The sequence below is a fragment of the Drosophila rhopaloa genome, unplaced genomic scaffold, assembly GCF_018152115.1.
Source record: "Drosophila rhopaloa isolate 14029-0021.01 unplaced genomic scaffold, ASM1815211v1 contig_178, whole genome shotgun sequence".
Classification (NCBI taxonomy): domain Eukaryota; kingdom Metazoa; phylum Arthropoda; class Insecta; order Diptera; family Drosophilidae; genus Drosophila; species Drosophila rhopaloa.
This window is the reverse complement of record NW_025335059.1, coordinates 2498038-2511854: the sequence shown is the minus strand read 5'-3', so window position 1 is coordinate 2511854 and position 13817 is coordinate 2498038. Positions and strand designations below refer to the sequence as shown.

General features: G+C 37.1%; 1 protein-coding gene across 1 annotated transcript; it reads left to right on the top strand.

Annotated features, from left to right (window-relative positions):
* The first annotated feature begins 6660 nt into the window (after window positions 1-6660).
* Window positions 6661-8217, top strand: LOC108045706 (peroxiredoxin-2). Its single transcript, XM_044458929.1, has 4 exons — window positions 6661-6822; window positions 6903-6969; window positions 7467-7608; window positions 7671-8217. Exons 1-4 carry the CDS (start codon window positions 6790-6792, stop codon window positions 8131-8133), a joined length of 705 nt encoding a protein of 234 aa, XP_044314864.1. The 5' UTR covers window positions 6661-6789; the 3' UTR covers window positions 8134-8217.
* Window positions 8218-13817: the final 5600 nt, after the last annotated feature.

The window sequence follows — 13817 nt, the reverse complement described above, 5'->3', positions numbered from 1 at the left end:
CAGCATACGAAAAAAAAAAAAAGATAAAACGGGAATCACATCGTAAATGGCAAATGCAATTCGCGTATTTTATGACGCGCCGTTTTGATGGCGCAAAAGTGCTACCCATCAGGAGCCACCTCCTCTGGCAAGTCCTCAGCCGGAGCCACATCCACATCCTCATCCGCATCCACATCCCCCGAGCACCACCACACCACCGATATTACCCCACAGAAACAATGGCTCATAGAGCTGCCCCCAAATGATAGTAGTGATGGCGGTGGCCAAAGTAAGCTGAACAATAATAAGAGACAAGCAAAATAATAAAATAAATAACGAAGAACAATTCAATTATTTTCGGGCGAATGTTAAAAGCCAACGCAATCATGGCACAAAGGGCGGTGCCCAAAGAGTGCTCCGACTTGGCTAATGATGATGCATTATGGCTGGATTTGTGTTGGGTTATTGTCGAAGCCAACGCCAATACTATGTGCCCCAATGAACTAGACAAGCTTCAAAGAGCTTATTATAATACAGCGGATAAGACAAGGGAACAACTAAATTAGAATTCAATTTCAGAACAAATCCCAATCCTCCAATGGCCTTGTATAAATTTAGAACTCAAATATGGAAACAAAAATCTTTCATTTGTGAAGGAAAAATAAAAATATTTTTACTTTACCCTCACATGTAAAAATTAAATATTATAAAATGTTTACTTTTAATTGCATATTAAAATGCATAAATCGTTAAGATCAATAAAAGTATTTTTCTAAGAAATAATTTTAGATTTGATGAATTTAATAATATAATAAATATAATTAAAATACAAATTTTTAACCTTGAAACACAAATATTTTTTAAATTATAAGGGTTTAAATTTCAATGGCTTTTAATACGACTTTCCATTGTTAGAACATACCCAATCTACGAAATAAATATTATCTATGGGTTTTAATTTTCACCCCTCACCATTTGATCTATCAAAGTAAAAACAAGCGGCTCAAATATTTACATCGACTATTTATTGGGAATTTATTGTTGAGCGCTCTGAGGCCTTAATTATACTTTTTCCCATATGCAGTACGATGATATCCCGATGGCTGCCCTGCACCAATTATCTGGCAAATCTCGAACCAAACACAGCTGGAGTCCTCGAGGTGGTTTCCATATCAAATATAGAAAATATGCCAAGGTTTTAATTGGGATCGGGCCAAACAAAGGCGGAGCGCAGCATGTAAATGCAGTTTAATTGTAATCCAATTTGTTGCCAACACAACGAGCAGCCAAACGGACGGAGGTAGTAGCGAAAAACAGTAGCTGTGATACCTGGGATAACGGCGCTAGATCGGCTTAAGATATGTATGATTGCTGCACCCTTCCTTTTTCCTTCCCCGATTCTGCTTTCCCTTCCTTGATTTTTCCTGGCTTTCGCTGAGTTTCCCTCAGCCTCCCCTGACCAACCACATTTGCATCGCAGGCACTTACAGAAAGGAATTATTACTGCAATTAAAATGGTCGAGAACAAGACTCGACTTCCATCCTGAGTCGCCCGGCGCCAGTCTGAGCCAAAGGAACTTATACCGATCGCTCAGATTCAGGCAATTATGTGCTCAACTTTAGTTAGCTGCTGATGGATATATAGATATAGCCGTAGATATAGTCGGCCTCCCCGGCCAAGTGCACAATTAAGGGCGTGCGGCCTGTTGGCCAAATAAATGGCAACTGTTCACTTGGTCGAGGATCAGGAAAATGAAATCAAATGAATATGCTTATGTTTATGTATATGGGATGCGGCCGGCTTATTGTTTCGTCCCCTAATGGCCGCGACCCGTGAGATTTTTATCAATCAGGACTCATAACTACACGAATTGTAGTCAGGCGTAAAATTAAGGGCAAACAACTCCGAAATCAAAGTGGTTGAATACCTCACGTCACGTGCGCGTACTCCAAATGTCAGGGATATAACTGCCAATGTTTCCAATTTTTCACTGAGATAAAATTCAACCAAAAATTTAATCAAATTTATTGTAAGTTTTAATCAAGAACTAAAATAAGTACAATATCTGGAAAACTACTAAGAATATTGATTAATAGGTAGGTAAAATAAAGTAAAGTAGAAGTTAATTAACAAGTAAAACGTACAGCTTAACTCCATATTATTATAACTTTCCAAAATGTTATATTAGTCAAAATAGTTTTCCTCACAATAATAAAAAGAAATGAATTGAGGGGGTAAAAAAAGGTTTTAGGTTAATAGTTTAGTTTTATAAACTGTTTTTTTTTTGGTTTTATATAAACAATATTTTAGTATTTTACTTTTAAGGTTGATTAAGATTATTTTGAATCTAAACAAATAACAATGATATTATTAATGACTAAAACGGTTCTCATTTTTTTCAGTGCAACAGGAGTAAGTAAATAGTTGATACAAGGTATTTACTCACTTTATGGTTTCTGACAGGCCGTGATTCCTGCTGCTCGCTGCCTCACATGCAAATAGTCACATGTAACTTCACCTCCATTAAAACGAGCCCCGATCCGGATGCTAGTTTCACCCCTTTCCAGGACCTCGTCCTCGTCCTCGTCCTCGTACCCGTCCTTGTCCTCGGGCCCGTTAATAAAGTTGCTCAAGTGTAGTCGAGTGGCATATGTTCGGTCGGGGAAGTTGGCAAGGGTTTTTGGGCGAAGCTTGAGAGTGCGTGCGTGTCTGGCTTTTGTTACGTCACACAGGATTAGGCATAATGAAGTGTTTTAATGCGTTTAGGCACACAAACACAGGAACACACGGGGAATGGCTGAAGTAGCTGGGAGTGTAATCAAATTGTAAACATTTTACGGTTTGATATACTTCAATTATAATAACCGATTTTTATGGGAGTGGTGAAAACTTTCATTTGTATGGAGTAGCAATACTAATGGGAATATATTTCAAAAATCCTCTTTGAACATTGTTGGCATGAAATAAACCGTTTATATTATAAGTATATAATACAAATAAAAAAAACAAGCATGTATCACATAAACCGATTTTAGATATAATAATGTAAATGTAATTAATAATGTAATTAATGTTTTAAATTGGAACTGAACACCTAATTTAAGTTCTATCATTTCAGATAATAATATTTCGTTCTCTGCATTCCGAATTTCCTGTTGTTTTCCTGGCTGCTTTTCTTTCATTTTTTACACCTAATGCATTTGAAATTTGATTTCGTTTATTTTCGGACACACTCGTTTTGAATTGTGGAATCAGAGAGTGAGCCTCAGCGAAGGGAGTGGGGTGAAGGGAAAAACCATTAAAGAAATTACATGTTGCTGCCGGCAGCTCCTGTCCGCAGGATGGATGGATGGATGAGTGGCGAGGGTGTTGGGATCGAAGCAGAAGGATGTGGCTCGGGAACGCAGATGGGCAGATGGGGTAAATGCAATCGCATTGATGTTTAAAAAGCGACGACTATGGCGCTTAAATGTCTGGAAATGGGCGTTAACATACGGTCGCTTATGTGCGATGGCGACGGCGGGGGCGTGGCTGGGCAGGCGCCCGTTTTGTGGGCTAAAAACATCAAAGTGATTGAATTGTTGCGATTGCTTTGAAAATCAAGAAAAGCCTCCGGGGGTGGGGTGTTTATCTTCTGTCAGGGGGTCACACATACCACTTGTTCATGTAAATCAAATTAAAATTGCAAACATTTGGGATTGCTAATGGGGAAAATGAGTTGATCACAGTTGCATCATTTAAAACCTACATTTTATTTATGTAATAATTGTTAAATAACAAATTTTTTTAATCATAATTACATTTTCCATTCATACGCTAAGTGTAATTTTATTTTTCCAATTTCCCCTGACTTGGATGGCAAATGCATTTTAGCTGTTTTCCATTGCCGCATCGATTGCGCATAATTCTCCATTGCAATAAATACAAATTAATTGGGTCGAGAAGCTCCATTGGCTCCCAATGCAGACCACTTTCTGTTGTGCTTCGCGTTTGTTTACCAACAATTGCCATTAAAATTTAAACCACAGCAATTATTATTAATGGTTCCAGCCAGATCTCTTTATAAATGTATTCAAATTGTTGCAATAACAATAATAAGAGAGTGAAATTCTGTAGGCAGCCATTGCAGCTATAATGACAGAAATCGATGGCAGTAATTTTAACGCCATTTTAATGTATTTCTCTGTGGTTATCTGGGAATGATTGCTATATAATTGAGCTTCCTGAAATGAGAGGACTAGATGGGTTTAGTTGATTCCGAAAAGCTGTGGCTAAAAACAAATAAGTCGTAATATTTAAGAGCTGCAATTAACTAAATAACACAATAAATACGATTTATATAAGCATTTTTAAGAAAAGGGGCAGGTGTGAAGATGTGTCTCCGGAGGAATCCTCGTTCTCACGCCCGTAACTCAAAGCCTTTGTGTTTTCTTTCCCGCTTGCACACTTTCTTAATTAACTGGCGAACATCTCGAATTTCTAAACACAAAAGTGTTAAAAAAGAACATCAGGACAGCGAATTGCGAGGCGATGAAGATGGCGAGGGGTATGGAGAAGATACGACTGATACGAATCACATTAGCTAGATTTGCATCAGGATTACGCGTTGCCCCGAACAGGAGCCCTCGGCACCTCGACACATCCTAATCCTCGGCATTGTGACAATTGTCACAAATCAAGATCCTCCGGATCTGGGCCAGCAGTACTCGAGATGACAACAAAGACCTAAGCAGATTTGTGCTAATATGACGGCATCTGTTTGACAAAGAAAGCGCGAGGGAGAGATGGGCCCTAAGGAAATGAAAGGAGACGTTGAGAGGCGAAGTGCGTGTGAATGTCGGCAACGCCCTCAGAGAATCCTCCGAATCTTCTCGTCCTGGAGATCCTGCGAGTACTGCCTCAAGTGCTCAAGTGTTTGTTTAAATTATGCAAATCTGCGCAAATTCTGCGGGCGGGCCAGGGCACGAATAGTGATTCGAATCCCGATCCGAAATGGTCTGGTCCCTTGCAGACAAAGCGACGTGCACTTTTAATTGGTAAAAGTAGTCCAACTGTCTGGGAATTAGTGCAGGACCATGGATTTGCTAAGCGTGCGCGGGGTGTTCCTGGAAATCCGTGGTATACACACCATTTTCGGGACCCCTCAGCAAGCTGTCCGTAATTACTTAGCACTGCCTTTTAATGCAACCCACGATCCCAGCGATGGGGCCCCAACTCATAAACACATTAACGACCAGGTGCACTCGAAAAAATCTTGATAACTAAAACTATGCAATTGGACTACATCATTTTAGGTGTAAGAAAAAAACTTTAAAATTTAAAATAACATATTGTTTTTATGTAAATAAAAAAATAAAAAATTATATAATCTTTATTATCATTTAATTCCAACCAGTTATTCGCAGAAAATAACCAAAAACCCGCTTTACCGAGCGATGACGAATTTCAGCCAATATGTATTCGATATTGCTGTGATTGATTTTAATTTTAATTTATTATTATTTCCTGTGTGCTTCGAGAAGAGAAAAAGGCGTGTGGAAGGGGGCGACTGGGGCGGGTGCCACTTGGAGCGCGTAATTTGCGCCAAATTACAGATGAAAAGCAGCGAAAATTGTAAAAGTCGGGTGAGCGAGGTGGTAAGTTGGGAAGTACCACCCCCGACGTAATTGCAATCATGGGAATTGACTAATTGCGGGAAAGCAGAAGTCGAGCGCCATTGGAGGACCATCAGCACAGAAGAGCTGGGTAAATGCCACTCGAGATCAGGAGTGGAATGGATATGGATACTGAATTGTGTTTGAAAATATAAATGAAAACAGAGAACTAGCTGTGTGGGCGTGCCGTCATCCGTCAGATGTTTTGCCAACTTCAAGCCGAATATGCAAAAATATTTAGCGCGCATATATCTGCCTTTATTGTTCTGTTCCCTTTTCGAACGGAGCGGCATCTATCTGGATACAAAAGTATCTAGATCGGGCATTGTAGCCGGCGAAAGACAAAACCAGAACCAAACCCTCCTCGAGGGAGAGAATCCAAAGCCAGGGGATCTGAGCCGCTTTCGGGCATTTAGTGGATTACCGAGCGGCGAACAAAACGCATGTAGTGCAAATAGCTGGACGCGTAAGCAGCTCATTACCATTGTGCGGCGTGTGCAGTGCGTGGTAAATATTTTGCTACACTTTCCATTATCCATGCCCGGTCTTATTCCACCGTGGACAATGGACAAAGCAGGACAACAAGATGGACCGGAGAAAGTACGTCTTCTAAGGGATATGGGGCGGAGGTTTTTAATAAAATCAGAGCAACACATGTGAGAAGGGCGGGCGTAATCATCAAAAACGTATTGATCTCTTCTCGTCACAGCAAGAAATTCGTGTTTTTCGGAAAGGAAAATAGTTACCCGACTGCCTAAAGATTCTAAAATATGTATGTATACAATAAAATTAAAGATAGTATTGACAATAAATTCTCGACAATAATAATGTTATTTATATCTTACAATACATATTAAAAACATATGTAATATTAGGAGATAAAAAAAGTTGTTTATCTAGATTTTATTAAAATAATTTGGTTTACGATTTAAAAATATTCAACTGAAAGTCGCGCCACATAATTATCGATAGGTCGATTGTTGGGTTGCCCCATCATTATGTATTTTATGCGTTTTACAGCACTGGATACACACAGCTGTCAGTTTTGTTTTTACTTTAAAAAAAGTTCGGCCGGCATCTCGACGAATACCGACTTGTAATAATATAAACATATATCCTTATTAATACGTGATAAGTTAGAATCCAAGTATCAAGATGTCTTTCGTGGGACGCACACTGATTCGTAACGTAAGTTGGCAACAAAACATGCCACAACGATTACGTAATTGGTGGACCCGCTTTCCAATCTGATTTATTATGTATTGCAGGTGCCGCTGTTTGGCAGGGCCATTCTGAGTCAGCAGAAACAGATTGCAGCCCGTCTGCTCCATCAGAGTGAGTTAATTTGAACCCTTAAGGAGGATGCATTGGCCAACAGCAATGTCTGTATCGCCTACTCAATACCCGTGTATCAGGGTGTATCAGGGTTAGCAATAAGATAGGTCATAATTAATGCGGTCGTATTTTGATAACTCATAACTCACAAGACTAGCCTCTTAAAGCAGTACGGTTTTAAGATAATTTTTCTGATATTGAGATGATCGTGAAATCTAGAGCTCAAGTTCCTATGTTGTGATATTAAAACTTTACTAGCTTTGTCTTTTCTTAAACATTCCAAAATTAATTTGAGATTACTTATACTAATCCTGAACATGTCCTACCAAAGTTAATAGAGAAAAGATAATTAATTCTGTAACACAAGGAATGTACGAGGAAGTTAGTAGCTCGAACTATAGAAATATTATAACTAGTCAATTACATTTAATAAAAGTGCTATATATTGGTAGATCTGCTTAATTTAATTCTTGCTTTATTTTATTATTCTTTTCCAGCCGCATCCCTTGCCGCAGTCCGTGTCCAGCAACCCGCTCCCGATTTCAAGGGTCTTGCGGTGGTGGGCAACAGCTTTCAGGAAGTGAAGCTGGAGGACTACAGGGGCAAGTACCTGGTGCTGTTCTTTTACCCACTGGATTTGTGAGTAGATTGGTTTTTACCATTGTTAGTATTCTCTAACATTTTTTGCCATTTCATCACAGCACATTCGTTTGCCCCACGGAAATCGTTGCATTTAGCGAGCGCATCAAGGAATTCCACGACATCAATGCCGAGGTTTTGGGCGTGTCCGTGGACTCTCATTTTAGCCACTTAACTTGGTGCAATGTAGACCGCAAGAATGGAGGAGTGGGCCAGCTGAGCTACCCGCTTCTCTCTGATTTGACAAAGAAGATCTCCGCCGACTATGATGTCCTGCTGGACAAGGAGGGCATCTCGTTGCGCGGCACCTTTATCATCGATCCCAACGGCATACTGCGCCAGTACTCCATCAATGACCTGCCCGTGGGCAGATCCGTCGACGAGGTGCTGCGCCTAATCAAGGCCTTCCAATTCGTCGAGCAGCACGGAGAAGTGTGCCCGGCCAACTGGAACCCCAAGTCGAACCCGGCCACCATCAAACCCGATGTGGAGGAGTCAAAGAAATACTTCAGCAAGCACGGCTAGGAAATCTTTTAATCATTTATAACACACCTAAAACATTCACTACACAGAAAAGACTCGAAGAATAAAAGAGAAAAGGTTCGAAAATTATTGTCTTATAGGTTTAATTTTGAAAATACAGGTGAATGGAATATTTTCTTTAATATTTCCTAACACCTGACCAAGGTCTTGATCGCATAAATTATAAAAATTCTAAAGTAGTAGTACATACCTCTAAAGACTTGTGATTTGGTTCTCTAAAAAACTGCATTCAAATTTTTCGTTTTATCGTTGATCAAATTTTGGACCCATTTTCATGTCAGTTAAATTCAAATTTCCGATGTCTTAAAAAGAGGTTACCCCCATTTGGACTTCTATAGTCCATAACTTCACCAAATTTAATCCGATTTCAATTTGGCATACCTCTAAAGACTTGTGATTTGGTTCTCTAAAAAACTGCATTCAAATTTTTCGTTTTATCGTTGATCAAATTTTGGACCCATTTTCATGTCAGTTAAATTCAAATTTCCGATGTCTTGAAAAGAGGTTACCCCCATTTGGACTTCTATAGTCCATAACTTCACCAAATTTAATCCGATTTCAATTTGGCATGCCTCTAAAGACTTGTGATTTGGTTCTCTAAAAAACTGCAATTTGGCATACCTCTAAAGACTTGTGATTTGGTTCTCTAAAAAACTGCATTCAAATTTTTCGTTTTATCGTTGATCAAATTTTGGACCCATTTTCATGTCAGTTAAATTCAAATTTCCGATGTATTGAAAAGAGGTTACCCCCATTTGGACTTCTATAGTCCATAACTTCACCAAATTTAATCCGATTTCAATTTGGCATACCTCTAAAGACTTGTGATTTGGTTCTCTAAAAAACTGCATTCAAATTTTTCGTTTTATCGTTTATCAAATTTTGGACCCATTTTCATGTCAGTTATTTACAAATTTCCGATGTCTTGAAAAGAGGTTACCCCCATTTGGACTTCTAGAGTCCATAACTTCACCAAATTTAATCCGATTTCAATTTGGCATACCTCTAAAGACTTGTGATTTGGTTCTCTAAAAAACTGCATTCAAATTTTTCGTTTTATCGTTGATCAAATTTTGGACCCATTTTCATGTCAGTTATTTACAAATTTCCGATGTCTTGAAAAGAGGTTACCCCCATTTGGACTTCTAGAGTCCATAACTTCACCAAATTTAATCCGATTTCAATTTGGCATACCTCTAAAGTCTTGTGATTTCGTTCTCTAAAAAACTGCATTCAAATTATTCGTTTTATCGTTGATCAAATTTTGGACCCATTTTCATGTCAGTTATTTACAAATTTCCGATGTCTTGAAAAGAGGTTACCCCATTTGGACTTCTAGAGTCCATAGCTTCACCAAATTTAATCCGATTTCAATTTGACATACCTCTAAAGACTTGTGATTTGGTTCTCTAAAAAACTGCATTCAAATTTTTCGTTTTATCGTTGATCAAATTTTGGACCCATTTTCATGTCAGTTATTTACAAATTTCCGATTTCTTGAAAAGAGGTTACCCCCATTTGGACTTCTAGAGTCCATAACTTCACCAAATTTAATCCGATTTCAATTTGACATACCTCTAAAGACTTGTGATTTGGTTCTCTAAAAAACTGCATTCAAATTTTTCGTTTTATCGTTGATCAAATTTTGGACCCATTTTCATGTCAGTTATTTACAAATTTCCGATGTCTTGAAAAGAGGTTACCCCCATTTGGACTTCTATAGTCCATAACTTCACCAAATTTAATCCGATTTCAATTTGGCATACCTCTAAAGTCTGGTGATTTGGTTCTCTAAAAAACTGCATTCAAATTTGTCGTTTTATCGTTGATCAAATTTTGGACCCATTTTCATGTCAGTTATTTACAAATTTCCGATTTCTTGAAAAGAGGTTACCCCCATTTGGACTTCTATAGTCCATAACTTCACCAAATTTAATCCGATTTCAATTTGGCATACCTCTAAAGACTTGTGATTTTGTTCTCTAAAAAACTGCATTCAAATTTTTCGTTTTATCGTTGATCAAATTTTGGACCCATTTTCATGTCAGTTATTTACAAATTTCCGATGTCTTGAAAAGAGGTTACCCCCATTTGGACTTCTAGAGTCCATAACTTCACCAAATTTAATCCGATTTCAATTTGACATACCTCGAAAGACTTGTGATTTGGTTCTCTAAAAAACTGCATTCAAATTTTTCGTTTTATCGTTGATCAAATTTTGGACCCATTTTCATGTCAGTTATTTACAAATTTCCGATGTCTTGAAAAGAGGTTACGCCCATTTGGACTTCTATATTCCATAACTTCACCAAATTTAATCCGATTTCAATTTGGCATACCTCTAAAGACTTGTGATTTGGTTCTCTAAAAAACTGCATTCAAATTTTTCGTTTTATCGTTGATCAAATTTTGGACCCATTTTCATGTCAGTTACTTACAAATTTCCGATGTCTTGAAAAGAGGTTACCCCCATTTGGACTTCTAGAGTCCATAACTTCACCAAATTTAATCCGATTTCAATTTAGCATACCTCTAAAGACTTGTGATTTGGTTCTCTAAAAAACTGCATTCAAATTTTTCGTTTTATCGTTGATCAAATTTTGGACCCATTTTCATGTCAGTTATTTACAAATTTCCGATGTCTTGAAAAGAGGTTACCCCCATTTGGACTTCTAGAGTCCATAACTTCACCAAATTTAATCCGATTTCAATTTAGCATACCTCTAAAGACTTGTGATTTGGTTCTCTAAAAAACTGCATTCAAATTTTTCGTTTTATCGTTGATCAAATTTTGGACCCATTTTCATGTCAGTTATTTACAAATTTCCGATGTCTTGAAAAGAGGTTACGCCCATTTGGACTTCTATATTCCATAACTTCACCAAATTTAATCCGATTTCAATTTGGCATACCTCTAAAGACTTGTGATTTGGTTCTCTAAAAAACTGCATTCAAATTTTTCGTTTTATCGTTGATCAAATTTTGGACCCATTTTCATGTCAGTTACTTACAAATTTCCGATGTCTTGAAAAGAGGTTACCCCCATTTGGACTTCTAGAGTCCATAACTTCACCAAATTTAATCCGATTTCAATTTGGCATACCTCTAAAGACTTGTGATTTGGTTCTCTAAAAAACTGCATTCAAATTTTTCGTTTTATCGTTGATCAAATTTTGGACCCATTTTCATGTCAGTTATTTACAAATTTCCGATGTCTTGAAAAGAGGTTACCCCCATTTGGACTTCTAGAGTCCATAACTTCACCAAATTTAATCCGATTTCAATTTGGCATACCTCTAAAGACTTGTGATTTGGTTCTCTAAAAAACTGCATTCAAATTTTTCGTTTTATCGTTTATCAAATTTTGGACCCATTTTCATGTCAGTTATTTACAAATTTCCGATGTCTTGAAAAGAGGTTAGCCCCATTTGGACTTCTAGAGTCCATAACTTCACCAAATTTAATCCGATTTCAATTTGGCATACCTCTAAAGACTTGTGATTTTGTTCTCTAAAAAACTGCATTCAAATTTTTCGTTTTATCGTTGATCAAATTTTGGACCCATTTTCATGTCAGTTATTTACAAATTTCCGATGTCTTGAAAAGAGGTTACCCCCATTTGGACTTCTAGAGTCCATAACTTCACCAAATTTAATCCGATTTCAATTTGACATACCTCGAAAGACTTGTGATTTGGTTCTCTAAAAAACTGCATTCAAATTTTTCGTTTTATCGTTGATCAAATTTTGGACCCATTTTCATGTCAGTTATTTACAAATTTCCGATGTCTTGAAAAGAGGTTACTTCTAGAGTCCATAACTTCACCAAATTTAATCCGATTTCAATTTGGCATACCTCTAAAGACTTGTGATTTTGTTCTCTAAAAAACTGCATTCAAATTTTTCGTTTTATCGTTGATCAAATTTTGGACCCATTTTCATGTCAGTTATTTACAAATTTCCGATGTCTTGAAAAGAGGTTACCCCCATTTGGACTTCTAGAGTCCATAACTTCACCAAATTTAATCCGATTTCAATTTGGCATACCTCTAAAGACTTGTGATTTGGTTCTCTAAAAAACTGCATTCAAATTTTTCGTTTTATCGTTGATCAAATTTTGGACCCATTTTCATGTCAGTTATTTACAAATTTCCGATGTCTTGAAAAGAGGTTACTTCTAGAGTCCATAACTTCACCAAATTTAATCCGATTTCAATTTGGCATACCTCTAAAGACTTGTGATTTGGTTCTCTAAAAACTGCATTCAAATTTTTCGTTTTATCGTTGATCAAATTTTGGACCCATTTTCATGCCAGTTATTTACAAATTTCCGATGTCTTGAAAAGAGGTTACTTCTAGAGTCCATAACTTCACCAAATTTAATCCGATTTCAATTTGACATACCTCTAAAGACTTGTGATTTGGTTCTCTAAAAAACTGCATTCAAATTTTTCGTTTTACCGTTGATCAAATTTTGGACCCATTTTCATGTCAGTTATTTACAAATTTCCGATGTCTTGAAAAGAGGTTACGCCCATTTGGACTTCTATATTCCATAACTTCACCAAATTTAATCCGATTTCAATTTGGCATACCTCTAAAGACTTGTGATTTGGTTCTCTAAAAAACTGCATTCAAATTTTTCGTTTTATCGTTGATCAAATTTTGGACCCATTTTCATGTCAGTTATTTACAAATTTCCGATGTCTTGAAAAGAGGTTACCCCCATTTGGACTTCTAGAGTCCATAACTTCACCAAATTTAATCCGATTTCAATTTGGCATACCTCTAAAGACTTGTGATTTGGTTCTCTAAAAAACTGCATTCAAATTTTTCGTTTTATCGTTGATCAAATTTTGGACCCATTTTCATGTCAGTTATTTACAAATTTCCGATGTCTTGAAAAGAGGTTACCCCCATTTGGACTTCTATATGCCATAACTTCACCAAATTTAATCCGATTTCAATTTGGCATACCTCTAAAGACTTGTGATTTGGTTCTCTAAAAAACTGCATTCAAATTTTTCGTTTTATCGTTGATCAAATTTTGGACCCATTTTCATGTCAGTTATTTACAAATTTCCGATGTCTTGAAAAGAGGTTACCCCCATTTGGACTTCTAGAGTCCATAACTTCACCAAATTCAATCCGATTTCAATTTGACATACCTCGAAAGACTTGTGATTTGGTTCTCTAAAAACTGCATTCAAATTTTTCGTTTTATCGTTGATCAAATTTTGGACCCATTTTCATGTCAGTTATTTACAAATTTCCGATGTCTTGAAAAGAGGTTACGCCCATTTGGACTTCTATATTCCATAACTTCACCAAATTTAATCCGATTTCAATTTGGCATACCTCTAAAGACTTGTGATTTGGTTCTCTAAAAAACTGCATTCAAATTTTTCGTTTTATCGTTGATCAAATTTTGGACCCATTTTCATGTCAGTTATTTACAAATTTCCGATGTCTTGAAAAGAGGTTACCCCCATTTGGACTTCTAGAGTCCATAACTTCACCAAATTTAATCCGATTTCAATTTGGCATACCTCTAAAGACTTGTGATTTGGTTCTCTAAAAAACTGCATTCAAATTTTTCGTTTTATCGTTGATCAAATTTTGGACCCATTTTCATGTCAGTTATTTACAAATTTCCGATGTCTTGAA

What these genes read in the sequence shown, in the direction of transcription:
- LOC108045706 (XM_044458929.1), top strand. Translation starts at nt 6,790, where the DNA reads ATGTCTTTCGTGGGACGCACACTGATTCGTAAC. An exon ending in GACGCACACTGATTCGTAAC is followed by an intron (nt 6,823 to 6,902) that starts GTAAGTTGGCAA and finishes TATGTATTGCAG; the next exon opens with GTGCCGCTGTTTGGCAGGGC. An exon ending in AGCCCGTCTGCTCCATCAGA is followed by an intron (nt 6,970 to 7,466) that starts GTGAGTTAATTT and finishes ATTCTTTTCCAG; the next exon opens with CCGCATCCCTTGCCGCAGTC.